This window comes from Rhinolophus ferrumequinum, chromosome 17 (genome assembly GCF_004115265.2).
Source record: "Rhinolophus ferrumequinum isolate MPI-CBG mRhiFer1 chromosome 17, mRhiFer1_v1.p, whole genome shotgun sequence".
Classification (NCBI taxonomy): domain Eukaryota; kingdom Metazoa; phylum Chordata; class Mammalia; order Chiroptera; family Rhinolophidae; genus Rhinolophus; species Rhinolophus ferrumequinum.
Window position 1 is genome coordinate 7449936 of NC_046300.1, and position 13651 is coordinate 7463586.

The 13651-nt window shown below is 59.0% G+C and overlaps 1 protein-coding gene across 1 annotated transcript; it reads left to right on the top strand.

Moving 5' to 3' along the window:
• The first annotated feature begins 1403 nt into the window (after nt 1–1403).
• On the top strand, nt 1404–11668 carry NCKIPSD (NCK interacting protein with SH3 domain). The gene is made up of 13 exons (XM_033132696.1): nt 1404–1667; nt 4161–4270; nt 4495–4699; nt 4893–4983; nt 5229–5716; nt 6830–7000; nt 7162–7248; nt 7335–7473; nt 7558–7638; nt 7808–7936; nt 8037–8129; nt 8254–8426; nt 10770–11668. The coding sequence occupies exons 1-13, from the start codon at nt 1497–1499 to the stop codon at nt 10971–10973; spliced, it is 2142 nt and encodes a 713-aa protein (XP_032988587.1). The 5' UTR covers nt 1404–1496; the 3' UTR covers nt 10974–11668.
• Nucleotides 11669–13651: the final 1983 nt, after the last annotated feature.

Below are 13651 nucleotides of genomic sequence, written 5' to 3' on the forward strand. Positions count from 1 at the left end.
AGGTGGGTTCAATGAGGGGGTGTTCTGCGTAGGCTGGTTCTCTTGGCCACACCACCTGTCACCACCCAGCCCTTGGCCCCACTGCAACTGTGCCAGTCTCATCCTTCATGCAGCTCCAGTCAGGGCAGACCCTAGGAGGGCAGCTGTTGCTGCGTTAGGAGGGTTTCTGGAAGAGGAAATACGGCAGGAGCTTCTTGAACTGCAGAACCAGACACCGGGGTTAGGGCACAGACCAGGTGCCAGGAAGGCAGGTGCTGGATGGCCAGGTGTAACAGCCTCACCCCTGTCCTGAACCTCCCAGCACTTTCTTTCCGAAGCCTGCTCTGCCCATGTCCACTATGTCCCAAAACAGGCCAACTGCATACACTGGCCCGGTTGTGCCTCCATCCCCTGCTCCCTGGGCCCAGGCTTCCAGTAGGGAACATACGCTGGACCAGGAATGGGGGACTCCCCAGAGACCCTCTCCCTAGGACCCTAGGGCCTCTCTCCAGGGTTCCCCCGCCTTCCTTCATTGGACTTAAAAGATCTCCAGGTCAGGACTGACTGGAAAGTGGGTGGGTCAAACAAGCTCTGAAAGCCACCTGGCACCCTATTCCCAACCTTCAACCAGCCCTCCTGACTGCTCTCCGAAGGGAGCATCGGAAAGAAGATCATTTGGAGTTGGAAGTCCTATAAAAAGAATAGCACAGAGCAACGTGAAAGCGATTGATAGGTGTGGGAGCGTTCATATTCTGTGAGGGAGGGAAGTGCGTGTTGTGTCCCAGGCAGAGGGAGCACACCACGCAAAGACGCACGTTAGGAAGAGAGAAGCTGCTAGCGGCGGAAGAAGAGGCTGGGTGAGGAGCAAGAATGGGGGCCCTACCTGGTTTCCGTTTGTACGGCCCCCTCCTCACTCTTGCTCCCTACTGCCCACCACTGGCGAGGAATGCGGCTGGATGGAGCTGCACTTGGTGAAGAGTCATAAAACCTAAAAAACAAAAAGCGCCCCAGCCTCCGCGGGCGCTTCCAGGTGTCGGAATAGCGAGACCCAACCGGATTACCCTCATGGGGTAGCCGTCCTTACTGTTAGGTCGGGACCCACCCCCCCGGGGTGGCAGGGACGCACGGGACACAGGCTCTGCCGTTGGACTGCCGGCCGAGCGCTCCTTCGGGAGGTAGGACGGGCCGCAGCACTTGGGCTTGAGCGGGGGAAATGAGGGCCGGGCGGGAGAAACTGAGGCTGGGGCCCTGGGGAGGGGACTGGGGCGAGGAGTCAGAGACCTGGAGTTGGAGAGGCCGGGGGCCGAAGGCGCGGCGGACTCTCGAGCCGCTTGGGGCCGCCAGGGGGCGCTGCACTTGAGTGCGTGGGCCGACACATTGGGGGCGGGGCTACGGCGGGCGGGCGCGCGCACGCGTCATGTGTCACGGGGCGGGGCGGCCGCGGCGCTCGCGGCCTGGCGACCTGGTTCCGCAGCGCCGGCCGCCTCGCCTGCCCCATCGCGGCCCTGCTCGGCCCCATGTACCGCGCGCTGTACGCCTTCCGCTCGGCGGAGCCCAACGCGCTGGCGTTCGCGGCAGGCGAGACCTTCCTGGTGCTGGAGCGCAGCAGCGCGCACTGGTGGCTGGCGGCGCGGGCGCGCAGTGGCGAGACGGGCTACGTGCCGCCCGCCTACCTGCGCCGCCTGCAGGTGAGTGTGCTCCTCCCCGCCGGGCCTCCGTGGACCCCTATGCTGGGCCCCATCGCAGGCTCGCAGGACTGACCCCGGAACCCCAGGCCCACCGGGACCTCAGCAGATAGGGAGTTTGAGAACCTGACCCTGAGACCCCAGACCCTGAGGACTGGCACCCCAAGAGCTCGCACCCCTATATAAGACCAGGTCCTTGACAGCCAACTCTGAGGACGCCAGACCTTCCAAAAGCCTAATTCTGGGACGAGACTAATTGGGATCCCAGTCCCATTGGGACCGAATATCTGAACCCCCATCTGAATAGAGTTCAAGAGTCAGCCCTGAGCTTCCAGCCCCACCGAATTCTGACCAATTCCCCAGATCCCTGAGACTCCAGACCCTTAATCTTAGGGTCTCCAGGATTCCACACTCTTGATTTCCACCCTCAGACCTCCAACTGGAGCCATTGCCTACGCCACTGAGACCTGGCCACCCTGGACACCACCTATTTCCCCAGCCACCCTCCATGTCCTCACCCTCTAACTTGGACCCTGGAGCCATAGGCACCCCCATCCCCTATATGACCCCCCAAAGCCCTGAGACCTCAGTATCTTTCACTACCCTGTATTCAGCCACCTTCCAAGCTCTTCCTAAGACCACCCACCCACCTACTTTGAACCAAGGATCCCAGCCCCTGCTGACATTTCCTGGCACTACTTCCCCTACCCCCCCCAACCCCCCAAGTCTCAGGTCCTGACTTTTCAGATTTCCTTTCTCAGAAAGTGAGGGAACTCCATCCCTCCTTTTCCTGGAGTGGGGACTGCTCCCATTGTGAGGAAGTGAGACCTCCCCATGGCTCCCGCTGGTCTGACTATGGCCCCATTTCCTTCCAATGGAGGCTGCAGCCCCAGTTCCTGTTCCCCCCCCCCCATAGTCCTGCTGTGGGGGCTGGGTACAGTGTCTCCAGCTGTTCTATTCTTACCACAGTGGGAAGGAAGGCCTTGAGTCTCCAAGGCTGGCCTGTGCCAGGTACCCCCGCCCCATCCTGTCCCAGCCCAGTTCAGGACAGAAATAACAGGATAAATTTGGAACTGTCCTCTGGTCTTACCGGAGGGGATGGGCCCTGGGCCCTGGACCCTCAGCCTGATCCCATCCATCTCGGAGTGCCTGGAGTGACAGTGAGGAGTGCTGGTCGTCAGGGCTACTGGGCTAGAGAGAGCAGATCAGGCCCAGCCTCTTGGCCTGGAGGGTTGTTGGAGGCCTCTGAGGAAAGTCCCTGCCGCTTCCACAGGGGCCTGTGAGCCCCCTCCCCAAGCCAGGGCCACTAGGGCTAGGTTTTTGGGGAAGGTAGAGAAGCTGCCGTTTTCTCTGTATTGGTTTCTTTCTGTATATCTCCCTGCCTCAGTCTCCCTAACTCTCTCTGTATCTCTGTGTCATTCTGACTCTCCACCTGTGTGTGTCTTTCTTCCTCCAACTCTCTCCCTGTCTCTGTCTCCGGCTCTCAATTTCTTTCTGCGTTGTCTCCCTCTGCCTATCTCTCCCCGCCCCCCGCCCCTCTCTCTCTCTCTGTCTTTCTTACTTTCTGTGTGTATGGGTGTCTTTCTGTCTCCTGTCTCCCTGCACTCTGGCACACCCGATGCTACCTGCAGGGCTTTGCTAACCTCTGTGTCCATCTGTCTGTCCCCATCAGGGAAGCTTCTCAAACCTGCTCTGGAATGACATCACCTCAGTTCTGAGGCTCCTGTGTAGCCTGATGGACCATGTGTGCCAGGCACAGGGGAGGGGTGAGGCTGCCACCCCGCTACTCTCCACCCCACTCCAGGCAGGCTGGGTAGATTGGACCCCCGAGTTTCTGGGGATGGCAACACAGAATCTGAGGCAGGGGCCAGGCCCCTTTCTCACGTCCATCCTTTGCCACAAAGAACCGCTGCTTACTGGGGCAGGTCTGGAAGATTCCTGGAACAGTTTGAGGAGGGATAGGGATGAGGGCTGGCAGCAGTGGTGGGGAGAGGAGATCTCTTTGGCCCGTCCTCAGCTACTAAGGCCTGCAGAAGACTCTATGAGGACAAGGCTGTTCTGCAGTGTGACCTTGGTTTTGTGAAGGATCAGCAAGATCCAGGGTGATTTGTTAAGGGTTCCAGACTGTAGAGGCTGCCTGCCTGGCCGCTCAGCCTGAGCTGAGTCAAGCCTGGGAATAAACTAGGTGTGTACTCCTGGCCTCAAGCTGGGGATCCCTGGGTTATGTTTTTGCTCTAGGCCTCTGGTTTTCAGAGCGTCTTACTATGGGGTAAAATCCTGAGCGGGCACCACTATGCCATGCCCCAGCTCCCCGAGTGACGCAGTTTGAGAACCCGGTTTCATATTCTAGTTCAGCTTTCTGTGTTCACGTCTAGCACTCCAGGCTTCAGCTGTAGTGGTTCTCTGTCTGCCCCGGGCTCCATCCTGGGCTAGGCCTGGGCTCAGTAGCCTCACTTGGCCCCCAGGTGTACTGTCCACCCTTCCCCCTCCTCCCAGGGCCTGGAGCAGGATGTCCTCCAAGCCATTGACCGGGCCATTGAGGCCGTGCACAATGCGGCCATGCGGGATGGCGGCAAGTACAGCCTGGAGCAGCGCGGGGTCCTGCAGTGAGTGTGGAGGGCACCTCCCAGTTAGCATGTGGGGTGGGCTCCTTCAGTGGGCACCCCCGGAGGCACAGAGGGCAGGATGGGCCGTAGTGCAGAGTGGAGCGGAGTATGAGGGAGGTGGGAGTGGCCTGGGCTGTGGGAGGCCCAGCATTCCACAGGGCAAGTGTGAGGACTTTGGGGGTTGTGAGGTAATGCCCCCAATAATCTCGCTGGTCCTTTATCAGGAAGCTAATCTACCACCGGAAAGAGACTTTGTCCCGTAGGGGCCCCTCCGCCTCCAGCCCTGCAGCTATGACCCCGTCCACCAGTGACCACCATCTGGACGCCGCTGCAGCCAGGCAGCCCAATGGGGTGTGTCGAGCTGGGTTCGAGCGGCAGCACAGCCTGCCCAGTTCTGAGTATCTTGGGGCAGACGGAGGCCTCTACCAGGTACGTGGTGAGAACATCCTGGGGGAGGGCGTGGATGGGGCCTAAGGCTTTGTCCAGAAGCTCAAAGGGTCCCCTCTGGTCAGCGATGTAGCGCAGAGCCACAGCCCTGTCCATGCTGGGAGTTCAGGGCCCTAGCCAGGCTGGCTCCCCACATGGCAGCCTGTCCTCTCAGGTCCCACTTGTGTCCTCCCAGATCCCACCACAGCCTCGCCGAGCAGCACCCGCCACACCACCCCCACCTGTGAAGCGCCGAGATCGTGAGGCCCTGGTGGCCTCGGGGAGTGGTGAGAAGGCGGGGTTGGGCGGGGGGGAGGGCCCCTGTGCTTGGAACGGTCGTTCTGCTGTGTCAGGGAGTTGGAGGTGCCAGGCTTGGGGGGAAGACGGCACATGGTGGGGCAACTGGGGCTCGGCCTGGTAGGGAGGATCTGGCAGAAGAATTAGGTCCTGTACTAGGGGGCAGGAGCTCTGGGCTCGGAGGGGTAGGGGCCCCCAGGGGACTGCCCTAGCACAGTGTCCACTCTGCCCACAGGCGGCCGCAACACCACGCTCTCCGGGGGCAGTTCTGTGTCCAGTGGCTCCTCAGTCAGCAGCACGTCCCTAGACACGCTCTACACTGGCTCCAGCTCATCTGAGCCAGGCCCCAGCTGCTCACCCACCCCCCCACCTGTGCCCCGACGAGGCACCCATACCACTGTGTCCCAGGCTCAGCCCCCTCCCTCCAAGGTGCCAGCCGCTGAGTCCCCTACAGAGGAGGTAGCAGATACAACCTCGGCCCCTGATGAGCTGGAGGGCCTGGGTGCGCTGAGCCTCGGGACCACAGAGGAGAAGGCGGTGGCGGAGACAGCTGTGCCCAAGACCATCGGGGCAGAGCTGATGGAGCTCGTGCGGAGAAACACCGGCCTGAGCCACGAGCTATGCCGCGTGGCCATTGGCGTTGTGGTGGGCCACATCCAGGCCTCCGTGCCAGCCAGCTCACCTGTCATGGAGCAGGTCCTCCTCTCGCTGGTAGAAGGCAAGGTGAGGGTGGGCAGCAGGGCCAGGGGCCTCCCCATCCTCCGGCCGTCCTGCCGCCCCTGCCCCATTCCCACCCTCACACTGGTGTCCAGCCTTTACGTGACAGGTATTTGTTGACCTCTGGCTCTGGGTTTCCATTATGCTGGGTGCTGGGAAACGTTTGAGCTGATCCCTGAAGGAGAGAGGGAGGAAGATCATTCCAGGCAGGGCTCAGCCTGGACAAAGAGCATGAGGCAGGACCAAGCTTGGCTCACAGGAGGAAGTGGGACAAGGCCAGCGTGGCTGGGTCACAGGGAGTGAGGGAGCAAGTGGTGTGGGAGGAAGTGAGACCTGGGGCAGGTGACAGGTGAGACCAGATGTGGGTGGCCAAGAGTTCTCTCTGGCTGCAGGGAAGGAATGGACATAGGGCATGAGTGAGGGCAGTGCCTTGCTGACCTTGGCAGTGGAGAGAAATGGGTGCTTCGAGAGCTATGATGGAGGCCTAAGTGCTGACTCAAACGTGAGTGAGGTGTGGGCATCCTGGGGTGGGCACTGGTCAGGGAGCAGGATCAGAGGGCAACAAACCCAGTCTACACAGTGGGGGCCAGAGAGGCCAGGGGACCTCCAGGGCTCCTGCAGCTCGGGTTGGAGGGTGTGGTGTCAGAGTCTCATTCAGGCAGTGACAGTCCATGGCTCTCCTCATGGAGGATTATCCAGGTCTGGGATGACAGGCAAGTTGCTAGAAAACACCTCTCACATGCGTTTTATGCAGAAACCTGTCCCAGGAGGTTATCAGGACTGGGGGGCGGTGGAATTACTTGGAGAGGGAAATAGAACCGGGCTGGTGCCTTTGGAAGCCGTGACGTTGATGGATGGGTCACGGGAACAGGTGTTGAGCGGGAGCTTAAGGGGGAGCAGTGGGGAGGAGGTGAGAGAACCCCAGTGTGGCCCCCTCACAGGTCCTAGGAGGATACTGACAGGGGGCAGCTCTGGTAGGTGAGGCCAGGGCCCCTTGCCAGATGCCGGCCTAGAGCTCATGCCCATGACCTCGGTGTGGGTTGAGCTCCAGGCCTTGGGGGCTTCCTGGAGGTGGTGATGGGCAGGGAGTGCGCTGAGCCATGCCTTGCCCTCCCCCAGGACCTGAGCACTGCCCTGCCCTCAGGGCAGGTCTGCCATGACCAGCAGCGGCTGGAGGTGATCTTCACAGACCTGGCTCGGCGGAAGGATGATGCCCAGCAGCGCAGCTGGGCCCTGTACGAGGATGAGGGTGTCATCCGTTGCTACCTGGAGGAGCTGCTGCACATTCTGGTGCGGGGCGGGGGCCCACAGCTGTCCCCAAGATCCAGAGCAGCACCCTCACCCTGCACCATCTTCCAGTGCTCAGGAGTCTCCCCTCCCTGTACTTAGTTTACTCACGTGTGGCCGCACGGCTCACACCGAGTGACTTGCACACTTCTTCCTCCCCACAGACTGACGCAGACCCTGAAGTTTGCAAGAAAATGTGCAAGAGAAACGAGTTTGAGTCGGTCTTGGCCTTGGTGGCCTACTACCAAATGGTATGTGCAAGACAGAGGGGAGGGAGCATGGAAGGACCTGGGTCGATGTGGGAGTTCCAGGCACTGAGCACACGGTCCCCTGCCAGGAGCACCGGGTGTCACTGCGGCTGCTGCTGCTCAAGTGCTTTGGTGCCATGTGCAGCCTGGACGCAGCCATCATCTCCACACTCGTGTCATCTGTGCTGCCTGTGGAGCTGGCACGGGACATGCAGACAGACACACAGGGTGAGGCGAGGGGAGCTTCCTGCCCTCTGGGGGTGGGGTTCCCACCATCCTGAGGGGCTCTGACTGCCTCCCTTGCCCCCCCAGACCACCAGAAACTCTGTTATTCCGCCCTCATCCTGGCCATGGTTTTCTCCATGGGGGAGGCAGTGCCGTACGCGCACTATGGTAAGAAGGCCGGTTGCTGACCAGCTTACTGTGGGGAGCGCAGAGCCAGGTAGAGCTGGGACCTGTGGCCTGAGGACTGGGTGTCTCCAGGGCTCACAGAAACCCCAGGAGGCTGGGTGGTGTGGGGGAGGGGTGCGGGGCTGCAGACTTCCGTGTGCCCCTCTCCCAGAGCACCTGGGCACACCCTTCGCCCAGTTTCTGCTGAGCATCGTGGAGGACGGGCTGCCCTTGGACACCACAGAGCAGCTGCCGGATCTGTGCATGAACCTGCTTCTGGCTCTCAACTTGCACCTGCCAGGTGGGGCTGGCGGTGGGGCCCGGCCGGGAGGGGGCTGACCAGCTGGGGGCTCTCCAGGCTTAGCACTTGGGCTCTCGCCTCCACCCATGTCCTTCCTCAGCCCCCGACCAGAACGTCATCATGGCCGCCCTGAGCAAGCACACCAATGTCAAGATCTTCTCCGAGAAGCTGCTCTTGCTCCTGAACAGAGGGGGTGAGGGCCCCGGAATCAGGGGGTGCCACATCGCTGTCCTGTGACTCCATGACCCCCATTCCTCCCGGGGGTGGCTCTGGGGCCCTCTGAGGACCGCCCTGAGGCCTCTTGCCCCGCCTCCTAGATGACCCAGTGCGCATCTTCAAGCACGAGCCGCAGCCGCCGCACTCCATCCTCAAGTTCCTGCAGGATGTGTTTGCCAGCCCCACCACGGCTGCCATCTTCTACCACACGGACATGATGGTGCTCATAGACATCACCGTGCGGCACATCGCGGACCTGTCGCCTGGAGACAAGGTGCTTGGAGGTGGCTGCGGCGGGGACGATAGCTGTGTAGAAACTGAAACAAAATGGGGGGCCATGACACTGGAGATGAGGGATGGGGACGCCGCTGGAGCCAGGTGTGGGAGGCCGCGCAGGAGCTGTGATGGGTGTGCCAGGACCCAGAGGAGCCGCTGTGAGGCGATGTGGAGGTGGGCGGTCCGGAGGGGGCAGTGGGAGGTGGGAGGTGAGGAAAGAGCAAGTGGGGTGTGGAGCTGCAGCACGAGGAAGGGGGAGTGACCTGATGCGCCTCCCAGACGGAATGGTGACGATGGGAGCGAGCACGACAGAAGCGGAGGCCAGTGAGGAAGCAGCCGCAGCTGTCAGGGGCCGGATGCGGTGCGGGAAGGGCTCCGGGTTGGGTGTGTTGGAAGTGGGTCTGGCAGAGCACGCTGCCACATCTGTCTGAGCAACCAGGTGGATGAAGTGCAGATTGCTGAGGTGGGGAGGAGCCTTCAGGAAAGACGGAGTTGTGTTTTGATGTGTCGAGGTTGAGAAGATGCCTGCTAGACATCCAGGTACAGAGGACGGCAGGGAGGCAGCGGGGTAGGAGTCGAGACTGGAGAGACACACTTTGGGGTTGTCTGTGCATTGATGTGGTAGGAAGCCTGTGACAGGGCGATCACCTAGGGAACGGGAATGGGCGGGTCAGAAGGAAGCTCAGACCTCAGTCCGGGGCCCAGTACAGCAAGTAGGGAGAAACCCAGGAGGAAAACCAAGCGAACAGGAGCCCAAAGCAATGTGTCTAGAGGAGGAGAGAGATGAGCCATCTCCCCAGTTAGGAGCCTGAGTAAGATGAGGGCTGAGAATTGGCCGTTGGTTGTGCCACACAGAGGTCAGTGGTGACTGACATGTCACGTCTGGAATGGAAGCAAGAGAGTCTGAGTGGAAAGTTTAAGAGAGAATTTGAAGTTGCAAGGGAGTAAAACTAGACGGGGGTTGGAAGAAGTCAATGGAGACAACTCTTGTGAGTTTCTGTGAAGCAGAGCAGAAAAAGGGGGGGTTGCTGGACGGAGACATGGGGGTAGGGAGAGTGTTTTAAAGGTGTGAGATGATGATGCATGTCTCTGAGCCAGAGGGGACGATCCAGTAAGCATAGACAAGGGGCCCATGTGTTGCGGAGAGGGGGCCACGGCTGAAAGCAAGGAGATGAGGCGGTGGGGCCGGGCCCACATCGTCAGGGGATGGCCCCTGGCAGGAGCCAGGGCAGTTCATTCCGGTAGGAACAGAGAAGATGCCGATGCCGAGAGAAGACAGGGCTTTCGGGAAGATTGCTTGTTTTCACCATGAAGCACAAGGCCAGCTGACCGGGCAGTCTAGGTTTGGAAAACAGAGAAGGTAGGCAGTGGTGCTTCATGGGGCAGCGAACAGAACCGAGAAAGTGGCGGTAGTCCCAGGCAGTGGCCGTCTGTCCGGCGGAGGTCTGTGGTAGGGAATGAGGTTGAGGCCTGCACACGGCTCTGCAGATGTCTGCTGTTTGGACCCCAGCGTTTCATTTGCAGGCGCTTAGGTCTGACCAGGGCTGGGAGTCAGTAGGGCGATGCTGCCTAGCGCTGGTTTTGGGATTGTCTCCTCTAATCAAAGGTAAAGAGAGAAATGAGGGCTGGGGAGGGGGACAGACTGAGAGGAAATGCTGGGGTCAGGTCAGGGATTGGGGGGTCTCCGTGAGGGCAAGGAGCAGCTTGGGTGTCTGAGTGAGGGCGGTTGGAGCTCTTTAACCTGAGGTGCTGGGAGGGAGAGTTGGGGCGGGGGGGATTGGAGATGGATTCAGGGCAGATGTAGAAGGTGAGATCATGGGCAGGTCACGGTGATGGGTTGAGCTTGGGGTGCAGGGAGAGACTAATCCAAAAGGACACCTGCATGAGAAAGCCTTCCGCTTTGGGAAGATGGGCAAGGTTATGAGTGTGATGGTGGACATAGGGGTTTGAGGTCGGAGCTATGCAGGAAGTGGCAAGTGGGTGGCTGCGTATTCTCACCTGGGGCTCACAGGAGAGGTCTAGGCAGGGTGAGAAGCAGAGGGCCTGTGACTACAGACTGGCACCGCGACGGCCCAGCCTTAAAGGAGGCTGGGGCTCCTCTTCTCCTTGCCACCTCTCTGAGCCAGGACTTCCTCGGGCCAGCCACACTCTGCGACTGACTACGTCTGGGCTGATTCATTCACTTACTTACTTACTCGACAAGTATCAAAGGTCCGGTTGTGTGCCGAGTACATTCTGGGTGTGGGGGATGCGACCCAGACCTTCGCTGGTGTGAGCTGGTTTGTGTGGCTGCCGTGAGGCAGTGGCGGCCTGTCCCTGAGCTCGCCTGCTCTTCCCCCAGCTGCGCATGGAGTACCTCTCGCTGATGCACGCCGTGGTCCGCTCCACGCCCTACCTGCAGCACCGCCACCGGCTCCCTGACCTGCAGGCCACGCTGCGGCGCATCCTGACCGAGGAGGACCCCTCACCCCAGTGCCAGATGGATCGCATGATTGTCCGAGAGATGTGCAAGGAGTTCCCGGAGCTGGGCGAGGCCCCCAGCTAGCACCTTCCTTTCCTCCTTTCCCTGCAGCCCTGGGCAGGGTGCAGGGGCCTTGGGGCTTGGCCCTAAGAATGTTTTGCACTGACAGCGTGTGTGGGGGTGGGAGATGGAAGGGACTTGAGCAGGGCCCCCCACCTGAAGTAGGGCTAATGCCAGGGGCCAAGTACAGGATTGGGGACCACATTCTGGGAGCGATGCTGGAGCACAGGGAATGTGTGATCTGAAGCCCCTCCGTCTCTCAGTAGCTGCTTCTTCAGCATGTCTCCCTGTCCCCCATGTACACACGCGCACTCAGAGTCCGGCTGCTGCTCCAGATGGGGGCCAGAGCCCCCATCCCCACCCTGCCTGGTCTGTGTCCTGGGCCTCACCAAGCCATGTCCTTGGGGTGAGGGGAGATCCCCCACCAGCTCTGTTCTTTGCCTTAGCTTTGCAGTACGTGCTGCTCGTGTGCTCCTCCAGCCCTCATGGGGGTCGCTGCCCCCTTACTCCCACCCCCAGGGGTCTTGGCCAAGCTGCTGCTTTGAAAGCAGAATCTTGGAGGCAGGCCAGCCTATCCTTGAGCCTCACAGAGTGGGGTGATGGCACTGAGAAAGCCAATGACAGAAATCTATTTTCTCTGTAAAAATGTAGACTGAAAAGCCATGTGTATTTTCCTATGTGCTGCAGCTCACCTTTGGAAATAAATCACAGGCCTCTGGGAAGGCTTCCCTGTGTGGTCCTGGGCAGTGATGGGGGAGGGTGGCAGGGGCACTGGGGCCTCAGGACCTCATCACTAGCTTGCCCTGGTCTCCATCCGCGGAGGTGATGGTCCCCAACAGGCCTCCTTCAGGGTCCCTGGAGTCCTGTTCCAGCCTCTCTTTCCTGAGTTCCCACTTCTGGGCCACAGCCAACAAGTGCCCTTTCGTCCATTTGCAAGTGACTGCCCTTCCACACTTCACTTAAAAATCTTTCTTTGCCTTGAATGCCCTCTCCCCACCCCCAATGAAACCCTACCCCAGCCCTGGCCTCAGAATGCAGCTCGACTTCCCTTCCTCACTTGTCAGGGGGCCCAGCAAGATCTCCTCATTTTGCTTCAGCAGAAATTTGATAATTACGTAGGGCATAAAGATTCAACAAGTGTGGGGTTAGATTTGCACTACTGTTTGAGAGGAAATTAGGGGCCATTTGGCAAAAACTTCATTTTCCTTGAGGGCTCCCAAGATAAAAGCTCTCGCCATAAGTGGGGGAGGAGAGTACAGAACCCACTGGCAGACACCAGTCAGAGCGGTTTTCATCAGTTCCCTGTATTTTTTCATTTTTTTTTTAAATTAGGGAATATTGGGGAACAGTGTGTTTTTCCAGGACCCATCAGCTCCATGTCAAGTCATTGTTTTCAATCTAGTTGTGGAGGGTGCAGTTCACTGGTCCATGTGGGAATCAAACCGGCGACCTTGGTGTTATGAGCACTGCTCTAACCACTGAGCAAACCAGCCACCCAGTTCCCTTTATTTTTTGTCCAAGATGATTCTTACCACAATTCCACACCTCCACAGTCGCTGGTACTGTGACTTCGGTCGTGACTTCCTTTCTCACTAGGATGCTGAAGACAGGGCTATTAGTCTCCCAACAAGACTAATTCAGTGAAGCACAGAGAGGCCAGGGCTAGGGATGGGGTCCTCAGTAAACTGGTCCTTAGGAAATGGAGGCAGAAACATATGCCAGGGAACCCATGGGAACAAAGCCCAGGAGGCTGATGGGGAGGCGTCCATCCCTAACTGTTGACTCAGAAAGTTAAGCACACAGCCTCACCTGGAGGAGGGGCTGACAAAATGGCCCTGGTAAGGCTTCCAGTGGTACAACCTGGTCACGCTTCATCCTGGAGGTATTCCACCTCCCTTTTGCATCTAGAATCAATGAAACACTTCAAGTCATGGTTCCTTTCTTACTGGAGTGCTGATGTCAGAGAAACACAATTCTGAGAAACTAATTCAGAGGAAAGCACAGGTCCTCGGGAAGCTGAGGCAGGAATATTTACAGCCTCTGTGCCTTTTCTGTTCCCTATGATGATGCATACGCTGACCTCATGGGAAGAGCAGGGTTCTGCTGTTCCATCTGTCCCAGGGCTGGCACCTATGATGAAGAGTGTGGCCCCTTTGACAGGAGGACCAGAAGCTGCTGCCCGCTTCCACACAATTGTCCCAGGGGCAATTGCTCATGTTTGTAAAGGATGCAGGAGCCCCAACTGTCAAAGTTAAATAAATGCTGGCCCCTGAGAGCAAAAACACATTCTGAGGGGGCCCAGAACTCCAGAACCCCCTCAGCAAACACCTTGATGATGGTCTCACAAGATTACAACCACAATCTGGGAAAAGAATTAGCCAGAGAACTCAGGGAACACCTTGGAATGACAGTAGGTGTGGGATGTGTCTAGGCAGGAGAAAAGGCAGAGAACTAAGCCACTCAAAGGGGAGTATTTGGGTGGGGTTAAGAAAAAAAACAAAAAACTCAAGCAATTTTGAGGGGCAATGAGGGCTGGGGTTTGGGCTGACTCCTGGACTAGAAATGGGTGCTGGCACCATGTCTGTGGGACATGCCCCAATGACCACAGGCTGCACATACATACAGCAACTCCAGGGTACGGGGCTGGGTGAAGATCACCTGCCTGTGCAGTTCCCAAAAGATACAGAGTGAGGCTCCGACTA